Raw genomic sequence first — 19,121 nt, 5'->3', positions numbered from 1 at the left:
ATACACCTCCTCCCAATCTATTGACGCGATCAGACCGATAAATATTAAAGGTCTTCTCACACTCAAAAACTTCTTTGTTATCAATTTTGGCAGACAACCACGTTTCAGTTAGTATTATTACATCGGCGCTACACGTGTCGATTAATGCTGACAGTTCCTCTCGTGTGTTAACGACACTGCGGATATTTGAAAAAAGAAAAGGAATTTTACTAACGGGAATTACGGTGTTACGTGATAGTTACGATAATGGTACTTCATTGTCTACAACATTGCTCGAATTTTGACTTGCGTGAGCAGGTGATTCCTTGTTGGCGTATAACTCATAGGCACTGTCTGATGGGGGACAATAGATGAAGCTTTTTCTGTTAATGTACAACTTATTGTAGCGAATTGAAAACTGCTGATTACTAGCTTTCCCATAATCGAGCAGTTTCTTGCGCGAGGTTCTAGTGGAAATGCAGAAGTCCTCACCAACACTAAAACCAAACGACTTCAACTCTGCCCTGGCTGCCAAAATAGAATCTGAAACATCTGCCTGATGTCTTCACCTTAGCAAGACGCGCGATTTAACAAGGCAGGCCTTACTCGAGACGTGGCACTCACACAAACCACGCATACACTGTGACGTTACCAAAGGCAAAATTTAGCCCAATTAAATCGCTTTTTTAATGCTGAGAAAAACGAAGACACAAACTAAAAAGCTGGTGGGATGAGGAGGTCAAAGCATATCGCGGCGGTAAGAGGCATCTAGGGAGCATAGCTGGGCAAAGAAAAGGAGCCTTGCCAGCTGAAGTACCATCGAAATGCTAATCACACAGGGGGGTAGAAAGGTAGAGGGGGAGGCGGCACAAGAATATGCACCCCCCTGGAATTTCGAGGGGGTGCAGGAGGGGGGGGGGGGGGGGGGGGCTGTACCCACACCAGTCAAAGGGTACTCCGGCGTTTTGTTAGCTACCCAAACCAACTACATTTTCTGAATACCATGGATTTACTGTTCCCAAAATGCTATTTAGTATCTGGAAATTCAAAATGGTTATTAAACAAAAAACTAATTTAAACGGCAAAAAACAAAAAAAAGGCGTGCCAAGAAAATTTTGACTACGCCGCGAGACCAGCGAAATTTGCTTTCGACGCGTTCTGCCTTCGTTTCTGCGGCACTGCGCTTCCGTAAACATTTCCACGTGTTCTAAACGGCAACTCTCACGGCTTAGAAAGGGTTTTAAAGAACTTCTTCAGCGAATGATGACGAACAAGTAGGAAATATGTCTTCAGCACGCTGACGCCAGCCTCCGCAACGCTTTAAAAACGCAATTTTTTTATATGCAAGATGGCCGTCCGGTGGCTTCACTCGTGGGATCGGGAAGCATGATCCCAAAATCCAGGGCGCGGCCGTGAAAGCAGCTAAAGAGTAAGGTGGAAACTTGCTGAAAATAATCAACATCGCCAAAATTCCCGGGGGGGAAGGGGAGGGGGGGGGGGGGGGGAGGGTAAGCGTGCACCCCCTGGAAAAGTTTCTGCTAACGCCAATGTCGACGGGTAGTTTCGCTTTCAGTTTCGTCAGGTTGTGTATCTGTCGTCTGCTATCGTTTCCGCACCGCCGTGGATTGCTTTACATTTACGCGCGATACAGTAAGTACCATTTTCTTCTTTTCGCAACATATGAGACACAGCGAATAACGAAATAATTACGATTTTGCTGGCACGGGGAGCGAGCAAAAACACTGCGCCAGCGAAGTCAAGTGACCGAAGATCGACGTACGCCGAACGCTGTGCCAGCTCACTCCGTGCATTTGTTTTCAACCTCTAGAACGCCCACTGAGACTAGTATTCCTGTTTTATAAGTTATAATACCCTTGCACATGGGCGTACCAACCGGGAAGGGGAAGGAGGGGGGGGGGGGGGGCAAGCTTGCCCCCTCCCCCCAAACAACTGCTACTGGGCAGAGCAAACACTGGTCGGTGGCGCCCAAGGAATACCAAGGGCACCGCCCCCCACCCCCGGGGGGTGGGGGGGGGGGGGGGGGGGGGAGGGGAGGGGGGAGGAGGTCTGGTCTGCCCCCCCTACTCAGAAACAAGTTGCTACGCCACTGCCCTTGGAGAAGCAAGAGTGCGATCCTAACGAGTGTGAAGTCACAGGACGGGAAACAGCTGCCGATAAACTATAATCACAAACTTTATGAAACACGAAATGTTGAGGCTGAAAGACGTATGCCTAAGGAAACTGCACATTCCACAATACGGGCACGCAAACACCGAAAGTGGATGACCATTCCCGTGGCCAATTTCCTCAGAGCGACATAGCAAGAGGTGCATGTTTGCGCTTGGACGCATTCTCGTACAGCGAGGTTTGTAATGTACCGTATTAGCGTGATTGAAAATAGCGATCGGCGAAACAAACGTGTTGTAGAACTGGAGTACTAGTCTCAGTGGCTGCTCTCGAGGTTGCAAACCACTGAAACACTGTACCACTGATCATTGCCACTGATATATATGTCTTATTTGACATCGAGATCAGTGTTGCACATTGATCATGGTGTTGCAACCTGCAATCCCTGCAATAGACAGAGATCAGTGTTGCAAACAAATGTACGCAGCGAGCTGGCACCACCATTACTATAAAAAAAAAAAAAATAGATTACCTCAGTTGTAGAAGTCCCGCGGAAGGAGATAACCCCCCCCTCCCCCTCACTCCGCCTCCCGTCGTTCGAAGCGCCATCTAGATTTTTGTTTACACACTGTGTGTTCCATAGAGTGTGGTGGAACGCCATCTAGATGCTGCGCTTCGAAACATACATATTCCCACGTATTCCATAGAATGCACTGCAGTTACCATAGCAGCCGTCCGGCGCGTCGAACGACGGGAGGCGACTCGTGGTGAGCGAGGAGGGTTACTGCTCGTGCATGCAGCGTCTATGAGCAGTTTCAATGTTGGCTGGCACGGCGTTGGCGTATGTCGACCTGCGTTGACTTGTTCTGGTGTTTTCGTTCGCTCTTCGTGCTAGCAAAATCGTAATTGTTTCTTTATTCGCAGTGTCTGATATATAGCGACAAGAAGAAAAGAGTGCTTACTGCATTGCGCCTAGCCTAAGTGTGCAGCATAGAGTTATTATAATGTATGTATAATGTACAAAATGCGTACACTGAAGTAGTATGAAAAGCATACATTATAATAACTATGGTGTGCAGCAATCCACGACGATGCGACCAATGGGGGTGCGGAGACTGCAGAGACCATAGCAGGCATCAGATGCACAACCCGGCGAAACCGAAACTACGAGTTGAAAGTCTGAACCGCTAGGGGCGCTGCTATTTACATTGCCACAGAGCCGTTTATTAGGAGAGTTTGGACAATGGGCGGAGAAAAGGCCGCCGCCAGCGCCGAAAGATCTCCCCGCGGTTAGAGCGTAAACTAAAGGTACGACACAGCGTCGACTAATCAGGAGACCGCCACGTCACAATATTGCAAACAACATTTAAAGCAGTAAACACAAAGGCACAGGCTTGTGAGCCTAGCTCAGCGAAATGCTTCTGTTTGTACGAGAACTCGTGCACAGGAGGCACTTTCCAAAGCCACGCGCTCGTGCCCATGCCTTTGTCTGCACTGCCGATGTTTGTGAGATGGAGTATCGGTGACAGTTTGCTCCGGCTTGCTAGAACAGCGCCTCAGAGACTGTATGAAAGAAAACAGTGCAAAGGGTGGGGCGCGCGAGCGTCTTGAGAGATCAGACGCGGAGTCCCGCTCGGCTCGTGCGCTGGCTTTAGCAGTGCTTACTTTCCCCGTCTCAGCTGAAAGGAGACGCTGTTTCTAGCAAGTCGGCCCTGGTTTGGAGCGCACGTTCGTTTATTCTACACATGAATATCGGCGTGACGAAAACCTCACATGCCGAAAGTTTTCAGTCATCGAGAGCTAAACCTTATCACTCTAGCGACGCTAAAACGGCTTAAATTAGTCGTGTCACATATTTAGAGCTCACGACCACTGCTAGGGGCTCTTTCGAGGCCTGTGATTGGCCCTGAGATGCTCGCCTATTCAAGCCAATGTATGGCCAAACTCTCCCAATAAATGGCTCTGTATTGCCACAGAGCCACAGAGCCGCACACGCAGCTTCAGCCAAAGCTGCCTTTGCCCCAGGATCCCCTCCTGTTCACGCTTAGTTCACGCCGCCTTGCAACGACAGTATGCTGGTGGCTCATTACAAAATATTAGCCCACCTTGGGCCATCCGTAGACGGCGCCTCGCAACTCGCAACGCATCGCCGGTGTTGCCGAAGTAGGCCAGCCCCGCTGTCCCCCACTGCACCACAGTGCACTGCACTTCGGTTGCTAGGGCTGTGTTCCAAATTTTACCCAAATGAATCCGAGTTACTCCGGCGAGTCGTGTCACGTGACAACACAGATTGAAAAATGCTGGGCACGGGTAGCTTTTGGAACGCCAAGGTACAAAACCCTTACCCTGGAGTAGGATCGAGTAAATTTTGGAACATGCCCTAGGTGTTACGTCACGCGGCCGGCTTGCGGGTGCACGCTTTGGACGCTATCGTAAGGACGGAAGCTCCTACCAGCCTTGAAGATCTGTGGACGCACGCGGCCGGCTGCGGTTCCGTTCTTCGGCCTGCCACACCGTTCTTGACGCGCAGTCGTACCATGTCACCAAGCGGTAAGCGCACGGTGTTGTCGCCCCTGTATGTACGACATGTATGCACAACAATGAAATGGCTTTGTCCAGTGCGCGATTGATGCCTGGTCCGGGTATCGAACCCGAAACCTCTCCATTTCCAGTGGAGCGCTCTACCAACTGAGCCAACCAGGGGTTAGACGTCAGTAGAGCAAGCAGGTTTTATCAGCTGCCCCAGCATCAGCTGCTCCAGCATCAGCTGCCCCAGTCTAACACCAACAAGGGTGAAAGGCTTGCATTTTATGGTTATGATTGTAATGCAATTAAATGCAAAGGTGCAAGCGAGCTGGACAAGAATGACAAAGATGATTCCTGGAGAAGAAGAACAAGAGGGACAAAGGACAAACACAGCTAGGTGACTAGAGCGCGACCGAAAAAATCCGCCTGGTCCGCTATCGAACCCAGGATATCTCCATTTCCAGTGGAGCACTCTACCAACTGAGCTGACCAGGGGTTAGACGTCAGTGGAGCAAACAAGTTTTATCAGCTGCCACCGGTCTGACACCAACAAGGGTGAAAGGCTTGCATTTTATGGTTATGATTATAATGCAATTAAATGCAAAGGTGCAAGCGAGTTCGACAAGAATGACGGAAATATGATTCTTGGGGAAGGGGAACAAGAGGGACAAAGGACAAACAGAACTAGGTGACTACGTTTTCTGTGCATCGCGTGCAGATAGATGCCAAAACATCACTTTCGTGACCTTTAAAACATACATGTAAATGTCCAACTATAGGTGCCCGATCTGCTTGCACCAGGGAGAAGGGGGATTTATGCCTACACCTAGCAATCTAAACTTTTCGTCAAAGGTGTATTTCACAGGTTAGTTTTTGCTTGTAAAATTACAAAGCGTAGCTCTCTTTCTGTAAAAAATAGGGCCAAGAAACTTGCCAGGGCCAACAGCGGGTGGCGACGCAGACGACCAAGTCGAGTAGCGTGGTGGGTTTGGCTTTCGTATTGATAAATGGCGCTACCTCGCTGGTCGGCTTTGCCTTTGGACGCTGCTCCCAATGCCATCTGTCAACACGTGCGCCAAAGGCACCCTGCTATTCAACTCGGTCGTCTGCGTTGCCGTCCGCCGTTGACCCTGGCAAGTTTTTTGGCCCTATTTTTTACAAAAAGGGAGCTACGCTTTGTAATATTTGCAAGAAAAAATTGACCTGTGAAATACACCTTTGACGAAAAGTTTTGGACTGCTATATGCAGGCGTCGATTTTCACGGTCCATTTTAGATCGAGCCTGGTGACTTGGGAAACCCTATATATAACCGCTGCGCGAAACGCTAATGCACATCTTCGGGAATCCGCGTGGCGACAGCAGTTTATCATTCTCATTAGTCTTTTGCAATGTGCGAATGCACCAAATTCCCGTGCGCTTTGATTTATGCCGCTTGAGTTTTCTTTGTCAAATCTGTTGTGTAGTGTCATAATTAGCTGAATATTAATTTTCAATTTGAAGTACATATATTCATCCACTTATGGTCTTTTAATGCTTACTCTAACATTCATTTTGGTGTTTAAATGCTTATCTAGGTTTATCTGCTTCCTTTTTCTTCTTTTATAATTTATTCTTCTTTTTGGCCCCCAAGAGCGCAACAGATGGCTAAGCCGACCCTTTAGCCAAAAAGTTTGGCGACCCCTGGTTTAGATGGAAGCTTGGGCAAGTTGGTGATAAGAGTTCATATTAGCAGCAACAGCGCATAATGTGTCTTCCCCTTTTGTCCTTGTTTGTTGCACGCTGTCGCTGCTAATCTGAGCCCATTGTTTGTTTAGATGCTCTGGAGTATGAACCAAAAAGAAAGGAAATAAATGACCCCTTGTCACACAAAGGGTTAAATTAACTCTTGTTCCAGCGGTGCTGTGTTGATGTCTGTTCGGCTGGCTCCACGCTCCCCCCCCCCCCCAATCTGCTCCATAACTGCGTAAAACCTACCAACTGAAATAGAATTTAGGAACTACCATTCGTCCGGCCGGGGGCGTTTCCACTTTGACATTTTTTTGACTAGACGTAAAGAAAGTCACTTGATGCAGACCCTTAATAGTGACCATAAGGCCACACCCTCCTTGGCCATGTTTCATTGCAATCACGATACACCTAATGTGTCGCGATTACCTAAATTGTGTCACTTATGTAAAAAGACATAATTGATGCGACCTAAACGTAACACAGGTAATTTTATTCGAATTTTACCAAGTTTTACATTTTGGGTACTTAAAAATTTTGCTTTTACAACTCTCCGCCTGTGGTGTTTCGTATTTCCCTCAAGGGACATTTTTGGGTACAAAATCTTGACCATGTTTGAACTCAATCATCACTCTTAGTCGATGTCATCAACGTGCCTCGATGGAGTTGTCTCCCAGTAGAGTTTGCCGGCAATAGAGATGAGGCTCCTCCCAATGGCGACATCATGATAAAGTTTCTTTATCATTTTATCTAGCTTGGAAAGAACCCTTTCTTGAAACTTTGTACCATGGTGCACGAAATCAGAACGCAGCAAATCATAAGTGCTGACATCGGTGGTCCTGAGAGAAAGAATGATTGCAAGTTTAATGGCACAGGGACAACTAAGGCCATAGTGTGAGAGAAAGAGATTGATAGAAGAGCGGAAAAAGAAAGCAGACGATAGGTTGGGTGTGTTTGCACTGCCGAGACGACTTGAAGTTGTTCGCGCACTTGTTCGCTTTATTTCTTCGTACACAGTGCACAACGCAGGTGTTTCCACTGAAGAAGTACAAAATGAAGCTAGAAAAACAATAGGCAGGCCTTACAAATGAGATTCTCCTGCCTCTTTGTGTACAGGCAAAGCCGTATAGACTGACACGCTGTTTATAAACCAGCCCGCGTTTGCCCACACCAGGTGTGGGCACTGCGCGTGCGCAGAAACCAGATTCGCGTGAGACGAAGAAACTGCGCATGCGCTATGCCGACAGCAGCGCCACCACAGAGGCGTGACGTCAGAGCCGCGTGTTGGTCTATACAGAGAGAGTTTGGTCAATGGGAGGAGCGGGCAGAGCCAGGGCGTGCACCAGACGCAGATAGAGGGCTGGACATGCTCTCTTGGCCAACCAGAAACCAAAAATAATCTCCTAGCGGCGGTAGCAAGAAGCGGTTTTAATATATGCGTAAGAGTTAAATGCAACAACTCTTCATGGTTGAAAATATGCTGCACGTGATGATTCGATTATTATCATGCAAAAAGATGTAAGAAACAAATGTGCCAGTCTGTGTTTTGCTCGGATGGCAGATGCCTAGCCCTCAGCGCCTGGCATACGAATTGTCAATTGTTCTGCTAGTCACGCACGCTTTTTATATCTTCTATATCTTTATACATCTTCCACCATTTTGCGTGACCGTGATCGAAACATCACGTGCACTACTTTTTCAGTCACTGAGAGTTACTCCGACACACTTGTTCATTTTGTTTCTCGCGACCACCGCCAGGGCATTATTCGCAGCTTCTGGTTGGCCACATTTGAATTTGTGAAGATGCCCTGGAGCGCAGCCAGCCCACTTTCGGCCACTGGTGCCTCCTCGTTTGACTCCTATACTTCCCGAATAATGACCGAACTCTTTCTATATACGGCTCTGTGTACAGGGTGAGGCCGTAAAGACCAGCACATTTGGTAAGCCTTGCAAAATTCAAATTCTTATCGTACATCTTGAAACTAAGCACGCAAACATTGTTTTGCAAAGAGTTTTACGTTGATTTTTTTTGGAGCTACACTCAGAGGTGGCAAAATATTAAAAGAAGTGTAAAAACGGCGACCATACATTTTCTTTGTCTCATACCAGATGTTCGTCGTCTGCCCTGGTTTGCGAGCTTTCTCCCAGTTGGTCACCGTTCATATATTTAATTAAAATTATTCTTTCCTGCGATTATCCTACTCATCGCCAGCCTCTACTAGGCGTTCTGTGTTCTTGCATTGAGCAAGCCACCCGGGAACGAGCTTGCAAGCCAGTGAGCAGATGACAAACAGGCTGCTATATGACATAAAAAATACACGGCCGCCGTTTTTGCTTTATTTTTAATATTTCACCATCTTGGAGTTGAGCTTCAAGAAAATTAGACATAAAACTTGTTGCAAAACAATGTACACATGCAGTTTCAGAAATGTGTGTTTGAAATTCGAATTATGCAAGGTGTGCCAAATGTGATGGTCCTTACGGCCTCACTCTGTATATTAAAGCGTCACCAGTGATCTGGGCCCAGCGGGACCACCGATGTTTGTGTTCATGTCCTGCCATTCTGAAACTGCTGGAATGCATACTTTTGTCTCTAGATTATTATATTAACTCTGTGGATGATGCATGCCAGATCCTGCAAGCACTAACACTACCATAAATTAACCACCATAAATTAGATGATATTGCAGGATAAAAAAATGCTGGTTCCAACTACCAAAAGGTAACGAGTTTGATGAAAAAAATTTTCGCCTCACTAAAACATGCCTGGACAATGTTTCAGGTCCATTGCATGCCAAGATGGGACAGCTTTAAATGGGTATAGAGACATTGTGTAAGAACAAATCAAAAGCAAACAATGCTTGATGTCGTAATTCAACAATAACAATATCCATGCAGTAAGGTCAACAAAATTATGCGGACTTGTTCCTCCAAGTGCGCCACACTGCTAATACAGGAACAATTATGGCACATTTACATGAAAGGAAGACAATGCTAGACAGTAAAAGGATAGACCTCTGGAAAATTGTGCCAACTACAGGATAGCTCTTTTGCCTCCCAATGCAAAGCCGTCACAGCAACCCAATAAAGCAGCTGTGGAGCCTTTTTGCAGAAACTTTACTGCCACATCAAAGCTATGTACATCAGGAAGGAGTCTCTGGAACACATGGAAAGGGGAAAAGGCACCTTGGTCAGTTGAGGAACTTGCGGCATCGGCGGGCACCACACGAGCATGGGATCTTCACCTCTTCCTTCGGGAACTTGTAGTCGTATGTGAGTTCCTCGCCCTTGTAGATCTTGCGGAGTGCATAAATGATGATGTGCTTCTGGCCAAACACTGCAATCACCTTGGAATAGCAGTTGGGGTCGCACGAGTGGTTGATGAAACGAGCTGCATTGCCGTGCGTCGTGGCATCCACCACTTGGTCCTCGTCCATGCGGAACATGTAGCAACCGATGCCTCGACTCTCGTAGAGCCGTTCCCGCTTGTCTGTCAGGACCGACCGTACCACCTGTCCCGCGTACTCAATCACCATCTCGCCTGCATCTATGTTGCGCTTAGAGTAGAGCCCCCGCCCGTGGATGAGTGAGCGGTAGACTCCAACTGTGGCCTTAGCACTGTCCTTCAGGCAGTGGAAGCTGATGATGGTGGCCAGTTCTTTGTCCTGGATGCCTCGTCGCCGCTGGCCACTCTCCTCCGTCTCCTCGTCCCGGCAGACAGGTTCCGCCGTGGGGGCTTTGCGATGCACCGATGATAAAAAGTCAAACATGTCGTGCCCCCCGCGGCGCCTCAATGGCTGGGTTCGGGCGCTGCCCCCGTAGCAGTACTTGGCCAACTTGTCTTCGTGTCGCTTCTGAAACTTGAGTCGCAATGCACCGCTCTCCTCGTCCGAGTTGGCTTCGAAGGCATAGACGTCCCTCACTCTGTCCACCGCAATGGATTCCGTCGGAGGCAAACAGGTTTCTTTGAGTTGTTGTTCCTCTTGCAACTCGTATGTGTTTAATGAGGTCTCACAGGTGCTGGATGAGGACTCAAAGCTGTTGGGATCCGGCTCGTAGGTGGCGGGCAAAGGCTCGTAGGTGCTGGGCAAGGGTTCGTAGGTGCTGGGCTCGTGGGTATTGGAAGAAGGTTCGTCGGCAAGTAGGACCCTGGGGGCATCCAGCATGCTGGCATTGTCCAGGCTCGAGAGTGATGAAGCTGACAGGGGTGGCGAGCCAAAGCAGAGTCGGGTCTCCTCGGCATGGCAGAGGGGCAGCTCCGGTTCGGCCCGCAAGCTGCCCATCGAGAAGCCCCCTTCCGACTCCGGCAGCCTTGTCATGGGCGGCGAGAGCATCGAGGGCACCTCTTTGGGCCACGGCAGGATGGGTCTGGGTGCTGGCAGGCCTGTCTTGGGGAAGGGCAGTGACTCGGGCCTCGTGTAGGGTCCGCTGGTCGAAAAGGAGACCTGGCTGCTGGCATCCGCGAGCACATTCTCGAGTGGTGGGGGTGCGTAACTGGGTGCCTCGAGGGCTGCCAGCGCGGGTTTGCTCTCGACCAACGGGTACAGCTTGGAGTAGGGGTCCGACGGCTGCACGAGGGACGTTGGGCCGTTGCTCAGATACACGTCGTTCGTGTGAAGCGAGCCGTACGACGGCAGCAAAGGCTCGCTGGCTGGGGGACTTGGGTAGCTGGGCACCAAAGTGTTGTTCATGAATGACGGGAATTGCGGTTGTTCGGGCAGGCTGAACGGCATCAGCGAGTTGTTCAGAAATGCATAGTGCGACGGGTGCGGGGGCTGCAGCGGGGGCTGCAGCGGAGAGTAGAGCAGCTGCTGGGGCGCCAGGTAGCTGGGCACTTGCGCGCTTCGCGGGACCACCAGCGTGCCCCCAGGGACCTGGAACACGTCGTATTTGCTCGGGTAGCTCGGGCCGGTGCTGAGGAGCGTAGGCTGCACGTAGGACATGGTGTAATTGGCCAGAGGTGGGCCCACGACCCGGTTCAAGTCCAGGCTGCCGATGGGGCAGAAGGCGGACGCATGCAGGGCCACGGGCTGCTGCCCCAGCGGGCCACCCGCTGACATCCCGCCCGCCGTGCTCTTGGAGAGGATCACTTTGGGGCAGGCCATCATGACGACACACGGCGGCGCTGGCTGGAGTCGCGGGCGCTGCTACAATGGGCCCTCGCTGCCCATCGCAGGCTCGGAAGCGCGTCTCAGAACATCTCACGCCACATGTCCCCGGAGCCGCTGTGGGCCCCCGACCCCTCTGCGCGCGAACGCCTTGCCACAGGGCGCTGGACCTTCGCTCCTCGCGAACATCGTCTCATTCATCACAGAGCGGCGCGAACCGTGCGAAGCGAGTGACAGTTCCCCCAGTTCCCATTTGATCGCGCTCAGCCGATCACGAAACGCGGGCTGTGCAGATACCTTCTTCCGCGTGCTCGCAAATGGAAGATGCTTTGTACGAACCCACCGACGATAAACTTCCCAATCGATCAATTCGGGAATTGTTCCAAGTGACTAAAAGGAAGGAGTTCAGGTTCAGCTCCCGCGCAGTGGCGCTCACACACTAGCAACAAGGCCTGCCTTTTTTTTTTTTTTCCCTACTGTTTCCGACCCGCTTTGTTTAGAGTGGATGCACAAATTGTTGTCCTTTTTAATTGAAGTAGGCGTCAGCTTGCGTTACCTGGCGTAACTGGCGAGAACCACTTGAAACTCGTTGGCATGAAGCAGTTATGAGTTGTGACCTGTGTCTATGATGGTGATTCTGACGATATCCTACACTGCTTGGTGATAGTTACAAAAGGCTGCAAGGGGAAAAATCGCTTTTGGTTTTTCGTTTTTTTTTTTAGGATTTTTAGCAACGGGTCGTGTTCACTTCGTTCACTTTATAATCACAGGTCGTGGGTGTCGGGTTTAGGGCGGGTTGCCGTCACCGTCATTATTCATGTTTGTTTATCCCATTGATATCTATGACAAATCTCTGGTTCGCGCGTCTTTGTTGGCTTGGTCGCTGCAGCGGCAGCCCAAACCCCTCCCTTTCTCCCTCCCCCTCCCCCTCCCTCCCTCCAAGGAGGATTCGTGATGAGAAGTTGGCTAAAGCCAAGACGAGCCACAGTTAAAAATGGTGGCTCCTAGTCACAGTGCCGTGCGGCTGTGTGCAGCGTCGTGAGACGTCGGGGGAATTCTCGCGACTGCGCTTGTTTAAATTACCGACAAGACCCGAGGGGGTAGCCCTCAGGAGCCGGCGAGACGCTTCGCCTCTTGAGCTGGCTCTGCTTTCGAGGTGGCGATCCAGTTCATATAACAGCAAATCCAGTAGCTTGGACCCAGTAAGTTTTTTTTTTAGTAAGGAACATAACCGATATTAGCGAAATAGAATTCATCAATGACAGCCACCGAGACAGTTTTTATTTTAAGCGCACGCTTGAGCTGCTTTTCGCATAATGGCGAGACGCAATCTCATTTCTCCGATTACGACTAAGATGTCTCGTTTTGAGACATGACTAGGGTGACCACCCGTCCCGCGACTCGCGGGACTGTCCCGCATTGAGGGCTCGTGTCCCGCGTCCCGCAAGAAATACCAAAATCTTTAAAATGTCCCGCATTTCACATTGTCGTAGCATTCGACCACGCAAATTATGGTGCTTCCGAAGAACGGGCCACGGGGTTGCGCGGAGATGGCGCGGAGGTCGCTGATAAACGTGAATCTTGGAGGTATGCCATTTTCTATACAAGCACCGCGGGAAGCGACCGTTGTTCTTGCAGGAGTCAGACGCGCATGTGCCGTTGTGCCTCTACCCTTGATGGCAAAATATTGCGAGCGAAAATTTCCCTCCAAATTTTGAAAAAATTAACTATTGTAATTATGTGCAAATCATACTGTGTCATGCGAAAGGGTTGTTATCGGAAAGCTTTTTTTGGTGAAGACGGTCACACAAGCCAAAAAACCTGCAACTCACACGGGTCGTAAAAACAAGAGCATAAGGTTCTGATTTTGTGCAAGACCATGTTAGTATAAGAGTATATATTAGTATATATATATTTAGTATATATCGACAGGAAACAATAAGTCGCAAAAGATTTACTGTTTCTTATTTCCCTTTCATGCATTGGGGTCTGCTGCAGTCGATTTATATGTTTTCAACTTAGGCACTCATAATAAAATATGTACCATTACAATTACACAAAAGTATATCACTGTGATTGAAAATTATTTTAGCTTAATTGCTGCCACACAATTTTCAGGTGTATAATATGCTTTCGGACTGCACAGGATATCGGGGTGTGCGGGATGGTTAATTTTTTTTAATACTTATTTCTTGAGTCGTGAAATTGCCGTCGTCCTCTTACCCCTTACCCTTACCCCCCCACCTCCCTCCCCGGTTAGGGTGTCCTGCATTTCGCCTGCAGGAAGGTGGTCACCCTAGACATGATCATTCCCTGTCATCACAGGACAGCCCGTCGCTTCCCGCCCTTCAATTTGGGTCGCACCCGCCCGGGGCCAAAACGCAGAGTTCCTGTATCGGGCAGGAACGTCTGGATGCATTGCCTTCCACCTTGCTGTAAGTTCCACTTGTACATTTAGTGGAAGAAGTGTGTAAGTTTGTTCACTGTATTGTGTCACTCTCTCATTGGAGTATGGCAGATGCCCCAAAATAGGGCTCATCAGCAGCCCGACGGGTAAAGTTAGAGGACGTAAGAAGCAACCGATCTCCGGGGCCACAAAAAGCAGAAGTCATTCCTGGATCATTCAAAATATTACCGGACATAGGTAGTACCTCTGTTGAAGAAACCCCCCATACACAGATATCATGAATATAAAGGCAGAGATATAAAAATAGGGGTCTGTATTGTTTTGTTAAAACGCGTTTTGTGGAAATGCATCTCGTGGACAACTTTTCTTTGACAAATGTTTCGCTGACACTGGCATTTTGTGGACAATTGCTCTTGCGATGTTTCCTCAACAATGTATCTGTTGTTTCCTAATTGGGTTGAATTGAATGACTGGCATCATTTCATTGGCGGCTTCATTGCCTCTAACAAGGCAGTCGTGAAATCTGTTCTCATCTGTGTTCTTCCTCATTTGGTTGTCAGCTGGTTGATCGTCGGTTCAGTAGCTGAAAGTGCAGGCCGTCCTCGTCTTGGTATCGGTTGCAGCTGTCGTCATCGTGTCGGTTCTCATGGTCCGGGAATAACTGAGGAATGTAGTTCAGGGGAGAGCAGTTGGTAGCTGTCTGTGTTGCGGAACGGCCAGAACAATACTGTAAAACCCTCTATTTTCGCGGCCCCTATTTTTTCGCGAATATGTCACAGATGACATAATCGCGACCACTAAATTTCGCGAATTTTCGCATGCCCTTAAATTTTGCGAATTCTTCAATTCGTGAAATTCGCGAAAATTGAGGGCTCGCGAACATTAAGGGTTTTACAGTATATGAAAACTCCCCATTGTATTTATCCAACGCTCGTCCATTGTAACCGACGTTGTGACTTTGACGCTTGTCTCCAGTGGTCATTTCAGCTTCTTGAATGATTGTCACCGAGTAATTAACCATCTTTATACATAATCTTTAGACGTGTGTGAATTTCAACTGACCTTGTGTCTTCTGCAATGAGAAATTCATTTGCCACTCTGCTTCGTCTGTTTGTCCATCATACTCGCTATTTTGTTCTGGGGTACCATTAAAACTGACAAGCACATGAAAAATAAAAAATAAAGTGTAGCAGTGATATTAAACATGGAGTGAGTAGACAGGTGAGCTGGTTCAGGGGTTCTCAAACTGGGTTCCTCGGAACACGGGGGGAGGTTCTGCGAGCTGGTCCCATGGGTTCCGCAAACACCGAAATTGCACACCCCCTCTCCCCCGCCGCGGGATGCGCAGCAGGACCGTGCAAAGCGCCTTCATTTCACTTTGTACTGACATCGCGATTGATATGGTGGGTATGTATGAGAAGCAACACAAGCAAAATTGCCTACGATTGTCCTCGTGTTGCTTCTCGGTCGGCAAATATGGAGGGGGGGGGGGGGGGGGGTTTGGAACAATTTTTTAGGCTTCTTTGGGTTTTGTGGGACCAAAAAGTTTGAGAACGCCTGGTTTATGGTTTATGTTATACATTTTTAAAAACCGGAGACAAAAAAAGGGACAAACACAAAACGTTTCGACATGGAGATTGATATTGAGACATTTTGTGATTCTCCCATCGTTTCCTTTTTCGTCCGTCATCTCTGATTTTTCGAAAATGTGTAAGCAGTGACATTAATTTTTGGGAACAGCAGCATTTGTAGAACAGGTGGAGGCAGGGCCGTACCCAGAAAAAAATTTCGGGGGGGGTTTTCGTGGACAACGGCGGCCATTTTGAAAGTGTCTATTGTCTTATTTTCGCCTACGAATCATGTGCATCGGTGGCATATAATGGAGAGTTGCAGCAAACCGGAGAACCGGTCCCGGTTTGGTATCCGGTAGCCGACCGGCGCCACTGTGCATGCGCAGAGGTGGAGATTAAAATTGGCTGGCTGCAAGTGCACCGACCAGGGCCGTACCCAGAAAAAAATTTCGGGGGGGGTCAGAACCCCCTAACCCCCCCCCTGGTTACGGCCCTGGGTGGAGGAACCGTCCGATAAGCTAGATTTTCTACTTGTGTTTCTACAATGAAAATAAGACTTGATTTCATCAAGTCACAGGAGCTTCTCACTGTGGCAGGAAACCATGTACCATCACTGCAGCCGTTCCATTTCAATGGTCCAATCGTGTACTCATCATTTCTCAATGTGAATTGCCACAGTTACTGCGACACCTTGTGGGGCGCTCGGCCCACCACACAGCGGCCAAACGGCGACTAGCGGGGGGGCGGCTCCCGGTGCCCACGGCATATCCACGGGCTTAAAAGGGATGGCCTGTGCGGCTGACAGTAGTTGCTGCCCCGAGTCTTGGCCAGGTCGGGATCCCCGAGTCATGGTAATAAACCCCGCTTGACCCCAAGGAACGAGTCGTCTGATTGATCACCTGCGACGGACGGCGGAAGTCTAACACTACATCTGGCGCCCAACGTGGGGCTCTGTCGTCCGTCGTCGGTGATCTTGACCAGACGGTTCGTCCCCCCATCTCCTTCCCGCGGGTCTGCCCTTTGTTTTCACGAAGGGATCGTTTTGTTCGAGAGTGCCTCCGAACTTGTTTGACGTATCACAACCAGACCTGTTAATTCGTCCTTTTTCTATTTGTGCCCGTTCTGTATTTCCTGCACAGGATCATCACTTCCACCAAGAGTGGGTCCGCCACGCTCTCCATTTTTGGCGCTTGGCGGCACGCTTCCCGCCGCGCCGCGAGCGTGTCTCCGTCGCAACCTGGACCGTGCTGGTGGAGGACCGTCCGGTGGGCTGGGCCTCAGCGCTACGCTGGAGGGAACAGCCCCGGCCCAAGTGCGGCACGCCCCCGGAGACCGTCCCCGAGCCCTTCCGGGGCAACACTTTGGAGGACCGGCACCCGCACGAGCCCGCGGCTGTATACAACAAGGCGGAGTGCCGCCTGCTGTGCCCCGTCTGCGGAGTGCCGGAACTGCACCGCCCCACCCACCTGGCGGGCGCCTTGCACCAAGCCCGCGTCGCCGCGGACTGGGCTCGCCGAGCCGCGCCATCTCCTGCTGCACCTTCGGCAGCCCCCCGCCCGTTGGAAGTCGCAGAGGCCATCCGAGTGCTCCGCCAACTCCGCCCAGATCTGCTCCGCGACCCAGCCCACGAGGAGGCCATCTTAGACCTCGACCTCTAAGGGGGGGGGAGGTGTGGGGCGCTCGGCCCGCCACACGGCGGCCAAACGGCAACTAGGCAACTAGCGGGGGGGCGGCTCCGGGTGCTCACAGCATACCCACGGGCTTAAAAGGGATGGCCTGTGCGGCCGACAGTAGTTGCTGCCCCGAGTCTTGGCTAGGTCGGAATCCCCGAGTCATGGTAATAAACCCCGCTTGACCCCAAGGAACGAGTCGTCTAATTGACCACCTGCGGCGGACGGCGGAAGTCGAACGCTACAACCTTGAGAAGTACATGACAGTGGTTCGTCAGTGGTAATTCCTGCAAAGAACACGTATGCACAAAGATGGGCGGTGGAAGCTACAGTAGAATGTCATATGTGTGGTGGTGAGGCAATGGAACTGACAAGCTGACCGACATGGTTCAGTTGTTGTGCGGTTACATGCTCTATTGCTTCTAGGGAGGCAGTCATCGACTATGTTCTCGTCTTTTCTGTATTCGGCAGTTTGGTTGTCATCTGGTTGGTCATTGCCAGTCCAGTCATCGGGTCGCCTTTGGTCCCATTATCAATTGCTGCTCTTTTCATCATGTCGGTCCTCATGGTCCGAGAACAACCAGGAGACGTGGTTGGGGGGCATAAAATCAATACTGATTAAAGGTGCACTAAAGACGTTTTTGAGATCATTTGTTTTTAGTGAGAACTCATTCTACAAGATCTTAGCATCCCACAAATCGAAAAATTATGCTCGTGCGGCGTCTATTTCCTTACTAAAAATGTGATTGAAGTTTGTGCCACGCCCCTTTCTGAGCGGAAAAATCTGGAGCACAGAATTCAGTGGAGGCGCCGGCGGCGTGACGACGGGCACGCGTTAGCTAATCGCAAGCCGCCTTTCCGAGAGAGGCGGCTGTGACTGGCTGACGCGCGCTCGTCGTCACGCCGCCGGTGCTTACGCTCAATTCTGTGCTCCAGATTTTTCCACTCGGAAAGGGCATGGCACAAACTTCAATCACATTTTTAGTAGGGAAATAGACGTCGCACGAGCATAATTTTTCGATTTCTGGGATGCTAAGATCTTGTAGAATGAGTTATCACCAAGAAGAGACGATCTCAAAAACGTCTCTAGTGCAGCTTTAAATACATTCAATTGCAATTTTTTTTTTTTCGAGAAAAGACTAATTAGTTTAGTTTGGAATTATATTCTAAAAACATATTTAAAGAGCCATAAAGAGGAACAATTTTAAATAAAGAGCCACAATAAAAAGGAATGTGGTACTTAAAAAAAAGTTTTAAAAACATTTTTCTTTTTAGTTTGTTGCCACAGCAAATTCCAATCATAAGGCGATTGTTCAGCATGTTCCTTTATTATAAGTCCCTCTTTGTAACACAAGTAGCTTGTCCGTTTGTATTTTTGCACAATGCTGACAAAACGCAAATGACCTTTTTATCTTGCAAGGGGGAAGGAGCAGTGGCGTCACAAGGGGAAGGGGCGGACCGCCTCGGGTGCAGCTGGGCAGTGAAAGGGGGGTGGGAGGGGGGGCGTCGCGGCAGACCATTGCCGTGACACCCCTAGTGACGCCACTGGGAAGGAGTGTTAGGTTTACCGGGGGTAAGGTGGCAAGCTGGGCGAGTTGGGAAACACTAAAAGTGATGAAAAATTGCGTACAAAGAGACAAGGACCTCTTTTGTCTGTTTCTTCGTGTGCAATATTTTATTATGTTTACCAAGGAGCCACAAGCCGCACCTGGGCCCCCAGAGAGGCTCGCGAGCCGCAGTTCAGCCACCCCTGTTCTACACCTGTACTTAACGTCAACTATTGTGTGCAACCTCCTTGTCAAGGCTATTCGTGTAGCTTCCACAGTGCTATCCAGCCGGACACTGCTGCGAGAGCATGTGGTCGAGGCTTCTCTCATTCGCATTCCTTCGGGCAACTAGCTGACAGAGATGGAGCACTGAGGAAGCTACGCTGGCCTGGACAACATAGCACAAAATTGTTGACGCCAAGTATAGACGAGTGAGCGTGATTGGGAAGCTCAGCTTCCT

General features: G+C 49.7%; 2 protein-coding genes and 1 non-coding gene across 5 annotated transcripts; 1 reads left to right on the top strand and 2 right to left on the bottom strand.

The window, feature by feature from the left end:
- Positions 1–4,736: 4,736 nt before the first annotated feature.
- Positions 4,737–4,809, bottom strand: Trnas-gga. Its single transcript has one exon. It is a non-coding gene; the product is annotated as a tRNA-Ser (tRNA).
- A 4,649-nt stretch (positions 4,810–9,458) lies between these two features.
- On the bottom strand, positions 9,459–12,307 carry LOC8032696 (histone-lysine N-methyltransferase SETD1B-A). Its single transcript, XM_029989107.4, has one exon. It carries the CDS (start codon positions 11,464–11,466, stop codon positions 9,550–9,552), a length of 1,917 nt encoding a protein of 638 aa, XP_029844967.1. The 5' UTR covers positions 11,467–12,307; the 3' UTR covers positions 9,459–9,549.
- Positions 12,308–12,456: 149 nt separating this feature from the next.
- Positions 12,457–17,309, top strand: LOC115328039. 3 transcript variants are annotated; one of them, XM_040205321.2, is made up of 4 exons: positions 12,464–12,668; positions 13,792–13,901; positions 16,123–16,295; positions 16,584–17,309. In XM_040205321.2, the coding sequence occupies exons 2-4, from the start codon at positions 13,880–13,882 to the stop codon at positions 17,100–17,102; spliced, it is 714 nt and encodes a 237-aa protein (XP_040061255.1). In that variant the 5' UTR covers positions 12,464–12,668; positions 13,792–13,879; the 3' UTR covers positions 17,103–17,309. The 3 variants fall into 3 exon arrangements, 2 of the variants coding, with proteins under 2 accessions (XP_040061255.1, XP_040061254.1); XM_040205320.2 differs by having other exon boundaries at positions 13,727–13,901; XR_005797877.2 differs by lacking the exon at positions 16,123–16,295 and having other exon boundaries at positions 12,457–12,668.
- The last annotated feature ends 1,812 nt before the right edge of the window (positions 17,310–19,121 follow it).

The sequence above is a fragment of the Ixodes scapularis genome, unplaced genomic scaffold (genome assembly GCF_016920785.2).
Source record: "Ixodes scapularis isolate PalLabHiFi unplaced genomic scaffold, ASM1692078v2 PGA_scaffold9__187_contigs__length_104089568, whole genome shotgun sequence".
Classification (NCBI taxonomy): domain Eukaryota; kingdom Metazoa; phylum Arthropoda; class Arachnida; order Ixodida; family Ixodidae; genus Ixodes; species Ixodes scapularis.
This window is presented reverse-complemented; position numbering and strand designations above follow the sequence as displayed.

Coding starts and splice junctions, on each gene's coding strand:
- LOC8032696 (XM_029989107.4), bottom strand. CDS start 11,466: ATGATGGCCTGCCCCAAAGTGATCCTCTCCAAGAGCACGGCGGGCGGG.
- LOC115328039 (XM_040205320.2), top strand. CDS start 13,769: ATGATCATTCCCTGTCATCACAGGACAGCCCGTCGCTTCCCGCCCTTC. Junction 13,902..16,122: donor GCATTGCCTTCCACCTTGCT/GTAAGTTCCACT, acceptor GAATTGCCACAG/TTACTGCGACACCTTGTGGG. Junction 16,296..16,583: donor GTCGGGATCCCCGAGTCATG/GTAATAAACCCC, acceptor TTTCCTGCACAG/GATCATCACTTCCACCAAGA.